The following is a 16,273-nucleotide window of genomic DNA, read 5'->3' as shown; positions in this document are numbered from 1 at the left end:
TTTGCTCTTTAACAATTAAAAACCTACGGTTTCCTTATACAGAACTTCAAATACAGTAAGAGTTCATTCCTTAAAATGTCCATTCCTTAAATTGTCATTAACAATTTAAACACCTACTGTTTCCTAATACAGAACTTCAAATACATTAAAAGTTCATTCCTTAAAATGTCCAAATAAGAGATTATCTCTTTGGAGGCATCATCTACAAAGTGGGTTTTGAATTTATATGTCGAGTTCTATGGTGTGATGGTTAGCACTCTGGACTCTGAATTTATGTGTTGAGTTCTTATCTTCTTAATGGCTGCTTTTACTTCTTGATTCCTTAATGTATAAATAATAGGATTTAAGAGAGGTGTGAAAATTGTATAAAACACAGAAAGAATTTTATCTACAGAGTATCTGCTGAAGGGCCATACATAGATAAAGACACATGGGGCAAACGATAAAGTCACAACTGTGATGTGTGCCGAGAGAGTGGAGAAGGCCTTGGCGGAACCACTAGCAGCACGGTGCCTGACTGAGTGTATGATGACCGTGTAGGAGACAAGCAAGAGGAGGAAGCAGACCAGGGACAGGAGGCCACTGTCAGCAATGACCAGCAGTTGTAACATGTAGGTATCCTTGCAGGCGAGTTTGATCACAAGGGGAAGGTCACAGAAGAAGCTGTCCACCACGTTGGGACCGCAGAAGGGCAAATTCAACATGAAAGCCATTTGACTAGATGAGTGCACAAATCCAACTGTGTAGGAGGATAGCAGCAGCCCACCAAGCACTCGGGGGTTCATGATGGACGTGTAATGGAGGGGTTTGCATATGGCAACATACCTGTCTATTGCCATGGCTACGAGCAACATCATCTCACTCCCACCTAGGAGGTGCATGAAGAACATCTGAGAATAACATCCCCACCAAGAGATGGTCTTCCGCTTTCGGAGGAAATCCACAATCATCTTAGGGGTAGCAGAAGAAGCCAAGATCATATCCATACAGGAGAGATTGATAAGCAGAAAATACATCGGTGTGTGAAGGCGTGAGTCAAAGGTCACGGTGACCAAGATGAGGAGGTTTCCTAACACAATCCCAGCATAGACCACAGAGAATCCTAGGAAGAATAAAATCTGAAGATTCTGAGATTTGGAAAGTCCCAGCAAAATGAACTCAGACACCACTGAATGGTTCACCCTTTCCATGTTATCAACTTTATGTCATCATAATCAAAATGAGTAAGAATTGTGGGCAGAAGAGTTGTGTTTACACAAAGGATGGTTCATGTTGGTGTCTAATTTTGATACTCAGACAGGTGAACTTAAAGCACCTCCCACTTTTGGGAAATTTTGTTGGTCAGTGATATCGTAAATGGCCCAAAGCAGTGTACCAAATAGCAAGGAGAATTCAGAATATACATTTCTGAAAGACAAAAATAAAAACAGTACATGAAATCACAATCATATAGACTGTGAACTTGGATTCCAAAGACCTCAATACGACACCTAGCTGAGTTACTCATTGGGCAGCATATGACAACGACCTCCTTCTGAGGGTTACATTTCCTCCTCAGTAAAATAAAAAAAAAAAAAAATCAAATCCCATGATATTGAATGCCTCTTTGTGCTATAAAGAGTCCATAAATAAGATAATGGTAAATAAATCTCCTAAATAAGATAAGATCATGGTGGGTTCTACATTTACAGAATAATACTGAATTTCTTAACCTGGAAATGATATATGCAGAAAATATAGATAGGATTCTAAAGACTCATATTTTGAAAGAGATTCTGGTAAACAAATATTAATAAATACCTTAAGTCTTACTTCTAAGCTTCTATCTCCTGAAAAATATACCTCTTCTCCTCCCTGCTCCATTTTTGAATGAATCCCTCACAGCTCAAGCTAGTACCAGTGATGGTCATTGTACACTAGCAGAGTCAAACCATGCAATTTATATATGTGTGTGCATATATAGAGATATATGTTTATATTTATCAGTCATGCATAATTTATTCACTCAATATTTAACATTATTCACATCAAATGCCTCTTCCAGGAATTTAAGCAAGACATACCAAGGATATAGAAAGTTCACAGCCAAATGGAACTGAATTTATTTCCTTTTCAGTGTGTATTCATTCATTCACTTGTGTATTGCTATACAGAGGACCACCGGTTAGCTTGTGCATGTTTATTTATCACAGCTTCAAAACGATAAAATGAGGTAATTGAGGTAACTGACTGATGTGGGTAATAGAAATACCATTATTTCAGTACAGTCATCTAAATTCATACCATAGCTTTCCCATCATCCCATCCTTATAACGACACTGGTTTTATTGGCTTTGTTCTAAAAAAAATATTTTCAACCGTAATAGTTCCTCAATTATCTAGGTTCTTAAAAAGCTCCTGCAGTAATTAAAGCCTTCCTTTTGTGCCATTGTTTTTTACCAGAGAGGGGAAAATACTTTCATGGGAAAGTGCCTCATGTGAATCCCAGGAATAGCCTTGCATCTCCTTTTCCCATATTGCCATCAATTTCCTGCAATTTATGCTCCCAATCATCAGAAACAGAAGGAAGAAGCATCATAATGTTGTACAATCTGTTTCTCTGAGGCAATCTCATGGGTACATTTATCCAACTGGGGATGTATTTTTTCTACATAAACTTGTTCTCTGGCCAGTTTCCTACTCTGAGAACCTTGGACTGATGCAAAGTACAAAGTTACATTAAGTACTTAAAGTTACTTCCATGTTAAGAAAAGTTGTATCTCCTTTCAGTTTTATGGCTAATATTTAAAAGATCCATACTAACGCTTTGAAATCCCATTTTTGAAACTGCACTTGAAGAGAACAAGATAGACTTCAAATATACATGAAATAGTTTATATACATTCTTGCATCTGACTAATGTCTATTGAAGGAGTGAATGAATGAATAAAATATATAATGAATATTCAGGATCTAGATTAAAATCAGTGTTAAAGCAAAATCCATGTAAATTAGGAATTTTAAGCATATTTATTTTAAAATGTCAAATTGGATGTTAAAGCACTTTTAAACAGAAACAGAATAACCATTGCAATAAAATTGTTAGAAATATTTATTTTTCCCTAATTTATTTTTAAAAAGGATCAAAGTAGCTTATGTGAATGGAAAAGAACACATGGCACACAGAGCAGCAGGATAACTGTTAACAGTCTGTTTCCTGGATATCCTCTGAGAACAGTAATATACACATTAGTACATTGTGTGTGTTCTTTGCGTGTGTGTGTTGTTGTGGGTACTGGTATATGTTTACATTTATATGCTTTTTATTAAGACCATAGTATTCACTACTATTTATTGAGAGAACAGTGTTCTTATGCATAGTTATTTTCTTTGGGTTGTCAATACATTAAAAATATATTTCTATGAGCACATGAAAATCCAAAACATTTTATGGCTATATTGAATTGCATTTTGTTGATGATACATAATGTAATTCCCCCACAAATACAGTTTATCTTTAGGAATTGAACATTCTCATAAGAATTCTGTTTTCATCCTGTTATTGTCTTCTTAAGAAACCTGCAGCTTCATAACTCCCTTATCAGTCCCAAGTTCACCAAGGCCTTCACAATAAGCCTCTCATCCACCCTAAACATCCAATACTGTTTTATAATAGTGCAAAAATTCAACTTCTATTTCAGCAAAAACAAATTCATGGTTTTCTGAATTCGTCATTCATTTTTTTCTATCCTTACATGCTTTCATGTCCACAAATTCCTCTGTCCATTTAACCATATCCTTTAGGACACCTTATGGTCTCATCTATATAATAAAACTTTCCTTAGTGTAAAACCTATAACAATTTCCAGTGTATTTATGGTCCGTTTCATGTGATCTACCATTTACTTATTCTCCAGGTATACCATGTGCATTAGGTACCAATATTCTGAAATTGAAGGAACACAAGAAAATGAGCTACGTAAATCTCTTCTAATCTGAGGTCTCTCATTTCTAGTGTTGTGATTCTTACCCCAGATCAATTTTAAGCTCTTTGAAAATAGACAAATTACTCTTATATTCTCCATAATACATGTTATTAAGGCCACCAATACAGATGCTAATGAAATGAATGAAAGCAGACAGGAATTTTAAAAATACTTGGAGGGGCGCCTGGGTGGCGCAGTCGGTTAAGCGTCCGACTTCAGCCAGGTCACGATCTCATGGTCCGTGAGTTCCAGCCCCGAGTCAGGCTCTGGGCTGATGGCTCGGAGCCTGGAGCCTGTTTCCGATTCTGTGTCTCCCTCTCTCTCTGCCCCTCCCTCGTTCATGCTGTCTCTCTCTGTCCCAAAAATAAATAAAAAACGTTGAAAAAAAAATTAAAAAAAAATACTTGGAAAAATGCATCAGTGATATGTAACTGTGCCATAGATGGGTTTATTGAAAGTCAAAGAATTTTTCTACTTTTTATGGTTTTTATTTTGTTTTCATAGTATAACTTGCACTAATCTATAATTTTCCTTTAAACCACATTCACATATAAGTTTCTAACTCTAAACCACCTACACACACACACACACACACACACACAATCTTGTGTGGAGGGGGCAAGGGGTGACAGAGAAAAGAGAAAAAGTTCATGCTTTGAAAGGAATCATTTTGATTACCTGCCTAGGATCCCCTTTCCCACAGAAATTTCCGTAGCTTTCTTCTTTCTATAAGGAACTTTCTAACTATATAAAATGGCTGAGGAGAAAAATATATAAACTTTGAAATCAACATTTTAATTCTAATTCATAGACTCATGTGCAGAAAATACAGTTGAACTGAGTACTAGAAGTAGAAACTTACTTGCAAGATATCACAGGCATCAAATTATGAAACCACAAATTATGACTGATCTATGAGTTGCTAGATCTACAGAACACAATGTGTCCAATTACCTGAGAATATATGAGTGATTTAGTCTATTGAAATGTATTTTTAAAAGTGCTTGTAATCTTAATACAAAAGAATATGAAATAAAAGCAATTATGGGTTAGGTCAGGTTTGCCAAAAATCATGTTCTTGTCCACATGATATTTGTTAATTGGGCTGATGATGTTTTTTTGTTTGTTTGCTTAACAGAACAGGATAAACTGAAGTGTTAGGTTGGGTAGGTTTATCTGCCTGACAGGGAATAGCACATTTCTTTGAAAACAAAAGCAAAGAATTCATTCGGCCACTTACTTCTTGAGGAGTCACTGTTTGACATGGATTGACAATGCTCTCAAATGTTTATTGGTGATGATATGGACATTATGAAGTTTGAAATGGAAACTCTTTAACAAAAGGAAAATACCATCACTTGAAGTATATCAAAGCGTACTCAATTATTTAATTTGCTCCATGCTATCACACTTATAATGTGAATATGCTGTACTTTTATGACAACTAGAGTGACAATGCCTTCTAGAATTCTCTAATGTTATCAGTGTTCAGCTTCTAAAGGACTTTTCACATCTGATTCTGCATATTAACAATGGGATTAAAAGCCAAAATCTAGAAATGGTTCTATATTTTTTTAATGCATGTTAAAACTTCCTCTATGACTTACCAGTTTTACAGTGTTTTAGAACATTACTTGAGTCAGACACACTGAAACCTGGAGTGCTTGTCTTTCCAAAAATAATAGTATTTCCCGAAAAGAATGACAAAAATATTTTCTCCAAAAATAGTCATATATATTGAGAGAGTGGTCATAAATAAGTGACGTATTTTGAGACCTAACAATACTCAACTGATGATCAAATACCAATGGGAATTATTAAAGATGCCATGTTGTTTTCCCTGAATTACAAGAGAAAACTTTTTCTGGCATTGCATACTTACCAAAACTAGTATGTTTTACTTATTATGGACAACAGTTAGGAAGAGGAATATAAAACCCACTACCAGGTCTAGAGTGTTCTAATATAAAACTTATTTAAGAATATTAAAAACGGTCAATCACAGGGTTGCCTGGGTGGCTCAGTTGGTTAAGGGTCTGACTTCAGCTCAGGTCATGATCTCCTGGTTTGTGGGTTCAAGCCCTGCATCGGGCTCTGTGCTGATAGCTCAGACCCTGGAGCCTGCTTCGGATTCTGTGTCTCCCTCTCTGCCACTCCCCTGTTTGTGCTCTGTCTGTCTCTTTCTGTCTTAAAAATAAACATTTTTAAAAATGATCAATCACAAACATATAGTTACCATTTACATAATTATTATATTAAACTTAGGCCTGGCATTATTGTAAGCATAACTGGGTCTGTCAAAACAGAAGATATAAAGATATAAAGCTGGAGAATTGCAGTCTCCGCATTTCCTTATTCCCACCTCCAGTTCTAAAAAATGTTTCCTGTGGAGTATCCCCTAGGCTGTCTTTCACATCTACCTGAAACATATATTTACCCAATAATATTAGCCAGACATTCATGCCTCTCTTCACTTGTATCTGAAGTAATTTTGAACTGCCTATTTCCATTTTCAATAGGACCACTGCTCCAAGTGTGATAAGAAATGTGACATAGCCAGGTAATTCAATGTTTCTTTGGTCCTTTTTGTAGATTAGTAACAGTAAAGTGCCTTTTCTGATCAAAGAGTTGTTCCACATGAAATGCACTCATAGATCTCCACTATTATAAACCTTTAACTGTATTCTTGGTGGCTGCTTCTGTAAGACCAATAAGGAACCATGCACCCAGCCACTAACTCAGGAAATCAGTGGGTGAGCCCTGATGAGCTGCTAGAGTCAACTGATCCATCCCAGAGAACCTTGAGTGGACTGGACAAGTTGAAAGCATAAATCCTGGCTGGGTTTGCCAATACTATTGCCAAACAAACTCGGATATACTCATCGCAAGAGAAGACAATAACCCAAGAGACAAGGGTTTGGAAAAGGGAAAAATTAGTTCAGGTGCCTGCAGCTGTATGAGCTGGCAGGCTCAAACCTTAACTCACTTCTCTGCCTGCAAGGTAGACACCTAGAGTTTTCTAGGAGAGGTTTAAGGGGGTACATGCAAGACAGCAGGAAGGGAGCATGTAACCACAGGTGGGATCAGTATGTGTTTAGCTCCTGATCATGGGCAAGGAAGGGGACATGGGAGGGATGTCTTCTAGGCATTGTGTTGTTATCAGGGCTTTTCTGGTCTGGGGGCTGGAATGTTTCAGTCATTGTCAATGCCTCAAGAAAGTGCTGTTGGGGTCTATAGTTGAGCAAGAAGGATTGCTTACAAAAGGATAAGCAAATCCTAGAACTGAATAGGCATCAGTTCTTTTAAATTCCCATTTTTACACCACTGAGGCTTCTGGAAGGAGTCCAGTATAATCCTTTGCTGGCTCTGTGCAGACTCTTCTTTTCAGGGAAATCTGTCTAAAATCATCATCAGATGGACGCTAAGTCCACAGTGTTTAGACTAATGGCCTCAGTGGGTATGACAGAAGTATGCCTACGTTTTTGCTGTTTGGATATTTCCATGCCATTTTATTTAATTTTTTCCAGTAGCTGGTTCAGGAAATGCTTCAGGGAAAGTATCTGACAAAAACCTTAGCATTCCAACCTCTTGGCTCAGCACGAGGTCTTTTTTGGGTGGTTTCTACATTACTTGTCTTCATTTTCCTCCATGTTCCCATAAATGTTTGTGTAACTGAAAGCTGGAAATGAGAGTGGTTTTATTTTCCAATTACCTACAGCCAATTTATTTGCCCACATAGCAAGACCCCTAGTTTAAGAGACTATCAACATCTAAAGGTGTCAATGACCCATAAGCCTAATTCCTCCTACAATGCTAAGTAAGGGTACTTGATAGTATCTATCATGCAAATTTTCCCTTACCCTCTTCCTCAGAGTTTTGCTGCCTTTAGGGCTTATTGTGGCTGATTTACAAACAGCAACAGGCTTCATTTTGGAAACTATATCAATAACCAAGGATTGTGTTTTGATTTGACCAGGCAAGAATCAAATGGTTTAAACCTAGGCTGTCCAAGCCTGGGTGGCTCAGTCAGTTGAGCATCTGACTTGATTTTGGCTCAGGTCATGATCTCACAGTTTGTGAGATCCAGACCCAAGCTCCACGTCAGGCTCTGTGCTGATAGAGCAGAGCCTGCTTGGGATTCTCTCCCTCTCTCTCTGCCCCTTCCTCACTTGTGCACATGCACTCTGTCACTGTCTCTGTCTCTTTCAAAAACTAAATAAATACATTTAAACCTAGGCTGTCCAAGCTAGTAGCTACTAGACATATAAGGTTATTTTAGCTAACTGCTCTTTCTTTCTTTCTTTTCTTTTCTTTCTTTCCCCTTCCCTTTTCCTTCCCTCCTTCTTTCGTTCCTTCCTTCCTTTCTTCCTTCCTTCCATTCTGTTGTTCTCTCATCCAGGCCCACTTCCTCTTTTTCATGGTTTCTCTACAGTTTATATGATGCAATTTTGAATTATCACATTAGAATACCTTCAAACAATATCTTATCAATTCACATATACTGAACTTCTCTATCCTTTCTCTCCTTTGTACTATATTATTATGTCACCCTTTTATTTGTACATATTATAAATGTAATAAATTGTCATCACAGCTTCATTTAACATTTCTGGTGGCCATGAAATATTTCATCTTCTACCTGCTCAAAAATGTTTCTATTTCACTCTTAATTTTGGTATAGAATTCCAGTTTGAGAGGGTTTTTTTTTTTCTTTTCATATTTTAAGTAGAGTTTGCATAGTTAAAAAAAGTGTAGAGTTGTTCATTTTTTGTTCTTCTGTATATAATGTATCTTTTTGCCTGACGGATTTTGAAATTTTATAAATTGCTCATTTTCAGCAATTATTATACGTCTTGAAGTGATTTCTTTGTTTTTCTTGAGGAATTCAAACCTAATTTTGTTTTGTGAATTGATACTTTATTCATTAGAGTTTTTAAACATTATTTCTTCAAATATTTGTTTCCTGTCATCTCTGAATCCAATACCACAAGTGTTAGGTCACTTGATATTTTTTATAGGTCACTGAGGTTCTGTTAAATTTTTCCACAATTTTTTTAGCTTTTGCTTTAGTTTCAATGATTTCTATTTTCTATCCAGAGTGATTTTTGTTGTTGTTGTTCCTTTGTCTTTCAAATTGAATTTCTCATTTCCTATCCTCGTTTTTACAGCCTGAAAAATTCCATACCATCCTTTTTTTATAGCTTTCATTTTTTCTCTCATGATTCTTCTTATAAGTTCCTGATTTAAAAATATCTATTTCAGAAACTTTAATTTAAAATTTCATCATCTAAATATTTCTGAATATGGTTTTCTTGATGATTTTTTTCTCTTGGTTATAGGTCGTATCTTAACTCTTCTCCCAATTATTAATAATTTTTATATATTTAAATTTTCATATTTAGTATTTAAATATTTATATTTGTATTAATTATTGACCCAATAGGACATATAAGTGGTTCTCAACCAAGGGACATTTGGCAATATGTGTCGACCTTTTTGGGTGTCACACACAGGGGGATACTACTGGCATGTAATAGAGGCCGGGAATACAGCTAAATATACAGTGCCCAAGGCAATCTCCCACAAAAGAAAATTATCCAGCTTATTCAACCACATGGATATGTTCCCTATAGACACCCCCCTTTGCTTATCAGAGCTCTACAATTATACTATCCTTATAAATGATATGGATGTTATACTAAATTTGTTAGAACATTCAGCCACTTGACAGAAAAAGTAAATTAAGTGAGACAGTGAAAAGCCAGCAGCAAGCATCCGTTTGTGCCAAGTCTGAGTACTGTACCTTCCAATCTACTCAATTCATAGGCAGGGAGGTAAAGTCAGAGCCCATATATCGAAGCCTTTATTCTACCTTATGTAAATGAAGGTAAGAAGCCATCTCCATATGGCCATAGATTCAAGTGTCTAAAATTCAGAGTGTTTATTATTGCTGCTCTCCTGACTTTCAGCAGCACTTGCAGGACTGACTCCTAGATTCTCAATGTTCTATATTCCATCTACTTAATTTTGTTTTTCTTGGTCCTGCTTTTCAGTTAGAAAACCAGTTGGCCTCTCCTTAACTGATATGCCCCTTACTATTATGCATTTTAAAAACAGATTTCAAGAGGAAAGTGTCCTCCTCTTTGCCCATGGAGGGCCAAAAAAATCTATTCCTTATCCTCTAAAAAGGGAGCAAGGAACTTGTAAATTTCTTTACCAACTCAGATACCACTTTACTCAAGATTAGTGCAGATATGAGTTACGTATTGTTGGCTTCAATTTTCTTCAGGCATCTTGGTCTATGACAGAAGTTCCTTGTAACCTTTGGTAAGAAATTATGTCCATTCTTTTTAAAAATTTTTTTTGGTTCATGCTCTGTCTCTCTCTGTCTCAAAAATAAATAAATGTTAAAAAAAATTTTTAAAAGGGCACCTGGGTGGCTCAGTGGGTTGAGCGTCTGACTTTAGCTCAGGTCATGATCTCACGGTCCGTGAGTTCAAGCCCCGCGTCGGGCTCTGTGCTGACAGCTCAGAGCCTGGAGCCTGTTTCGGATTCTGTGTCTCCCTCTCTCTCTGACCCTCCCCCATTCATGCTCTCTCTCTGTCTCAAAAATAAATAAACGTTAAGAATTTTTTTGGATTCAATGTTGTTCAATACTTTTGATATTTTTTTGCACCTTTTGGTGGATTTTAGGAAGCAACATTAAGTGAATATTAACTTTAACTCATAGACTTTATTCTTTTTAGGTTTCATATACTAACAATCAAACAAATGGAGAAAAAAAATCATTCCATGGTGTCTGAGGTTATTTTGCTGGGCCTCACAGAGTTTCATGAGTGACAGCTTTGCTTATTTTTTTTCCATTATCTATACAGTCACTGTATTAGGTAACCTCATTATCTTTGTAGTAAAACTGGACCCTCAATTATACTCTCCCAAGTACTTCCTGCTGGAGAACCTCTCCTTTATTGATAAGTCCCTGATCTCCTTTGCTACTCCTAAAATGATCTATGACCTAATTAGTGAATATAAGGCTATGTCCTATAAAACTGCATGGCCCAGATGTTCTTCCTTCACCTTTTACACGGAAGTGAGATGATGTTGCTTGTAGCCATGACAACTGATAGATTCACTGCAATCTGCAAACCCCTTCATTACAAAAATATCATGATCCATTGTATTCGCATCGGACTTGCAATTCTGTCCTGGACCACTGGTTTTGTTCACCCTGTGAGCCAAATGGTGTTCACTGTGCCTTTACCATTATGTGGTCCCAATGTTGTGAATAGTTTTTCTGTGATCTGCCTCAGGTCATCAGACTTGCCTGCACTGACACATCTTGGAGCTATAGGTCATTGCATTCAGCGGACTACTCACTTTGTTCTGTTTCACCTTTCTGTTCGTCTCCTATAGCATCATTCTAATTACTGTCTGGCGTCGCTCCTCCACCCGGTCTTCCAAGGCTTTGTCCACTCTCTCAGCCCACATTACAGTGGTGGTGCTGTTCTTTGGACCTTGCAGCTTGATCTACATATAGCCATTCAGCAAGATCTCCATAGATAAGATCCTCTCTGTGTTTTATGCAATTTTCACTCCCCTTTTAAATCCAATCATCTACACATTCAGGAATAAAAACATGAGAAAAGCAATAAGAAAGATAAAGAACAAGCACGTGAGTCCCAGATCAACCTTTTAACTGAAACATTACAATCATGAAAGACATCATCATCATTGTTGCCCCACCATCATCCAAAGACACTGAGGTATATGATTTTGTATGAAATATAAGTCACATCTTGAGAACTGGCAATCCTTCCCTACACAACATATATATGCAATAAAACATCCTGAATTATGTATCCAAACACAAACCCTTCCAATATAATCCCATTCATGTATGTTGTTATTTTCAGGTTTTTGTTGTTTTCAGATATTTACTGAGCTTTAACCATGGATGAGGCACTTTGCATGTGTTTTCTCTTAACATTATAATGGTGAAAATAGAGCATATTATTAACATATTCTCAGTAGAAAACTCAGCATTACAAAATTTAATGAACTTGGCACAGAAATAACAAGCACTAAACAGAGAACCTAATCCAAACTCTATCTTCAACATCTATGCCTTTATAACAGATGTTCTATCTAAATTTTAATAACATTAATAAATTTATCTTGTTCCTGCCACATGTTCCCAATAAATAACTCCCAACAAGAGCAAACAAAAAATTCCCATTGACCTGAAAGTAAAAAGTCCCAGCCATTTCAGTCTCCTCATACCTCTGATTTAATAGAAGAGTTTATTAAGTCAACTGAAAAGATTGATCCCAATAATCAAGGTGTACTAGGCTTAGTGTTCCTCAATAGAGTAGGAAAGATCATATATGAGATTCAAACGATTCTCTGTGGTGTCTCATAATATTTGCATACCAAGTAATAAAAGTAAATAAAAATGTTTTTCACAGGGGCTGCATCAATTTACATTTCCACCAACAGTGCACAAAGATAACATTGTACGGTAACAAACAGTGACTACAATTATTCTAGTGAAAACTGAGTAATGTATAGTAATGTATAGAGCTGCTGAATCAACATATTGTACACCAGAAAATAATATAATATTGTACATTTATTATATGTAAAGTAAATGAGTATATTTCAGTTAAGTAAATGAGAATGATATAACCCAATAAAATTTTACATCAGGTTCACCCCACCAAATAAAGAATCATTATCATCAGATTTATTAGCTGACCAGAAAAAAGAAGCAATTGGCAATAAAAGAAGACAGCCATGGACAATTGAGTTTCCCAACCCATTAGTAAAATGCTGATTGTAGAAACCAAGAATATTTTCTTTCTGAATATGTACTAAGATAACTGTGCATTTATGGTATTTATAAAGAAATTTCAAATTCTTTTTTTCTTTTATTTTTCCTCACCAAGAAGATGCTGGTGATTAACTTTACCATTTAGTCTCTAGGCTATGGAATGATCCTGTGGGATTATGATTAAGCTACAGGAGATCCCAACACGGCACTGAGATGGATATAGGAAGCTATGAAAACTTCTAGCTTTCCATTTGGAGAAAAGATAAGAATGTCTTAATTTGTATGCAGGATAAATGAATCTTTCAGCTGAAGCAATTATCTTTGATTGGAAATTTAAATAAAGGTGGAGTAGTGTGTATGGAATCTAAGCAACAAAATGGGAAGATGATTCAGAATATTTCTGGTGACTCGCTGCCCCATATTAGCTTTTCTACAGTCCTCTCTTTAGTAGATAGCTACAAGCCTGAAAATTACTTTTCCTGAACTCCTTGTAAACTTAAAACTTACTAGTATCAGTTCTATCAGTGGAAGACATTAACATGATATTGGAAGGCAGGAAAAAGGGGGAAACTTTACATTCCTCTGCCTTGGGCTGTGGCCGCAGAGTATCCAGCCACCAGGCCACTGGGCAACCATGGACTCCAGAAATACTTTGGAGGGCTCAGCAGCATCAGTAAGGTGGAAGGGTCCAAGGCTCCTAAAGCTTCATCAAGTGCATGATCTCTTACATTCTTACTCAGTAATAGACTAGAAGTCCCAACACAGTAATGGTGACACTGTCCCAGCAGCATTTATGTATTATGGGTAATTTCTCTTCCTCTTTTGCTATTCCAGCCTTCAAGGTGGTATCTAATTTTGTGGACCTAGATTTTTCATTTGCTAAATAAGATGTAAGAAATACATGACTACAAGGACCTCCCAGCTCTAACATATAATTATTATACCTTCAATTCTAATAAAATACATAAAATACGCAATTAATTTGATGAAGACAATTCTCCTGTAATAGAATTTCTGTCTAAACTATATAATTCCTTTCCTTTCTATTATATTGTCTTTGTCACTCATAACAACACACATATTAAAATGCAGAACTAAAGAAACCATTTTAGAAACTTGCATGGGATGAGAAGGAGAGGAATAAGAGAAACAAATACTGGGAAAGCTATCAACATAAATGAATGCCGGCTTTCCCTCTCAAACAAAATAAAAGGGCAAATTAAAGCTGTAATGTAGGCTTTATTCCTATTAATTACAATATACTTAACTGTATTAATTTCACAACGAAGTTTTTCTGTTGTCAGTGTATCATGGGGCATGAAATTCCATGTAGCAAAGGTATACATCCCCAAATGTAGCTGCTATATTCAACAAATAATCATTTCTTCAAAGTGCATCTATTAAAATTACTGTCATAAAGGTCTCCAAAGCAAAATTCCTGCTCACTCACCTGATAATCATGTAACACAGACCTTCAAAGAGGGCATGGTGCGCGGCTTTCCTCTGTGTGCACCTCCAGACCATCATCATCATTTAGCATACACTCTGTGTCCTCCTGGGGGTTGACCTACAAGAACACCATTTTCATCTTTATTTTCCCTAATTTGTATGATTATCCAGTTTTTAAAAATATCTAAGGTAGGAAAGCAATTGAGGGAATTAAGGTTGGATAATGGTGATAGGATATTTTGACAAGGGCCTGAATAGAAATGAAAACAAGGAGAATATTACAGGTCATTGGAGAAAAGAGAACAGACACTTCCTGTTCATCTTTATATCTGAATTCAGTCCCTTTTCTAAACGTACCACTCCTCCTACTCACTGTTCTTTATTCTCTTCTTCCTACAAATCCTCACATATTCTCTGAGTCTTGTCATTTTTGTTCACTGATCATAAGGAATGTGTTCACTTTTTAAGTGTTTTGAAGATAATAGCAACCAAGCCTAAAGCTGTATGTGAAAGTGTCACTTGAAATTGGTCACCAACCTTTTAAAATTGTTACAATATGTTATATACACCATGTACTAAATTAAATATTTTTACTTGGTTTATTGCCGGTTTGACTTGATAATTATGTATCTCTAGATTGTCTCTAGACATGCATTGATTCATTCTACATAAGAAAATACAGTGTAATTAACTGTAACACAGAAAGATTCCAACATACTTGTTGAATCATATCTCCTAAGGAATTCTACTGGAACACATGAATTCAATCAATACTTGACAACTAGACCATAAATATACATTCCTTTAATTTTTGAGGCAATATGTATCTTAATACGGGCCCAGATTTAGGATTAGATTGACAGGCTTGAATACCAGCTTTGACCCTTGGTAGCTGTGTAACAGCGTAAATCATTAAATACTTCGATGCCATAATTTCTTTATATGCAAAATGAGGATAATAATACTATTCACCTCATGGGATTCTTATGAGCATTAAATGTGTTAATGTATATGAAACATTTAGAGTTTAGCACACAGTAATCACTTAATAGCTATTGATCATTTTTGATCACTCTAGATGCTATGAATAATGTCTAAAAAGCCAAGTAAAGACAATTTAGTATGACATGTCATAACCAGAGCAAACTCTACATGTTAGGGTTGAATCATTTCATTATTTACTCTTACCCACCACTTACATTTACACAGAAGACACACACTTTGCACTGTGAACAACAGTAATACAAGGTACTAGGAAAAGAAGTTCATAAAGATCTGAGAATGAGTACATGTTTCATAAAATTCTCAGTATACTACCCAACAGAAACTAAAAAGCAAAATTATTTTAATGAATTGGAAGACTTTCTTTCATGTATAAATTAGCTTCTAGGTGTGTATTTCAGAAACATAGAATAACCTTAAAAAAATGACTTCTGTGATACAGGATAACACAATCTCATCTTCCAAATTATATATTCCTTATATATTTTTGTAACATAATCTCACAAGGAGACAGATAAGTGTGATAATAAAAGGCAAAATAAATACTAATATAGCTACTTATCCAATTTGTCCAAGGGAGCAAATTAGTGACGGTCAATATCAATTGATAAAAGAGTATCATTTGAATGAATAAGATAATAGAAAATAAAACTTCCACTCTCTTAATACCTTTTAATTGCTGCATAACTATGAGAATATTGTTTCAGAATGTGACCCATAAAATAATTTCAAATTATAGATAGTGATGCCAACGTATTTAAGATTATGTATTCTCATAACACCAACTATTATCATCAATTAGAAATAGGAAAACATCAGTTCTAATTGTGGCTTTATTTTTTTTTATTCTCTTTGTATAAAAGAACTTCTGGATCCTCTATGAATCAAGTAAATGGATCTTAAAATGGATCTGTAGTGACTGAATTTTTTACTAGGATTTTCTGGACAATAGGAACCTTGAATTTTCTTCTTTGTAACATTCTCCCTAATCTACAGTGCTACTGTGTTGGGGAACATTCTCATTATG

General features: G+C 35.8%; 1 protein-coding gene and 1 pseudogene across 1 annotated transcript; one reads left to right on the top strand and one right to left on the bottom strand.

Annotated features, from left to right (window-relative positions):
* Positions 1-236: 236 nt before the first annotated feature.
* On the bottom strand, positions 237-1,196 carry LOC109255626 (olfactory receptor 4K13-like). The gene has a single exon (XM_019430454.2). The coding sequence runs from the start codon at positions 1,188-1,190 to the stop codon at positions 237-239; it is 954 nt and encodes a 317-aa protein (XP_019285999.2). The 5' UTR covers positions 1,191-1,196.
* A 9,601-nt stretch (positions 1,197-10,797) lies between these two features.
* On the top strand, positions 10,798-11,661 carry LOC109255625 (olfactory receptor 4K3-like; annotated as a pseudogene).
* The last annotated feature ends 4,612 nt before the right edge of the window (positions 11,662-16,273 follow it).

Source organism: Panthera pardus, unplaced genomic scaffold, assembly GCF_024362965.1.
Source record: "Panthera pardus isolate Hobbes unplaced genomic scaffold, ASM2436296v1 HiC_scaffold_24, whole genome shotgun sequence".
In the NCBI taxonomy this organism is placed as follows: Eukaryota; Metazoa; Chordata; class Mammalia; order Carnivora; family Felidae; genus Panthera; species Panthera pardus.
The sequence above is the reverse complement of the archived record's forward strand: the minus strand, read 5'-3'. Positions and strand labels throughout refer to the sequence as shown.

Bases quoted from the DNA above. Each gene is read 5' to 3' on its own strand.
- LOC109255626 (XM_019430454.2), bottom strand. From the start codon at position 1,190: ATGGAAAGGGTGAACCATTCAGTGGTGTCTGAGTTCATTTTGCTGGGA.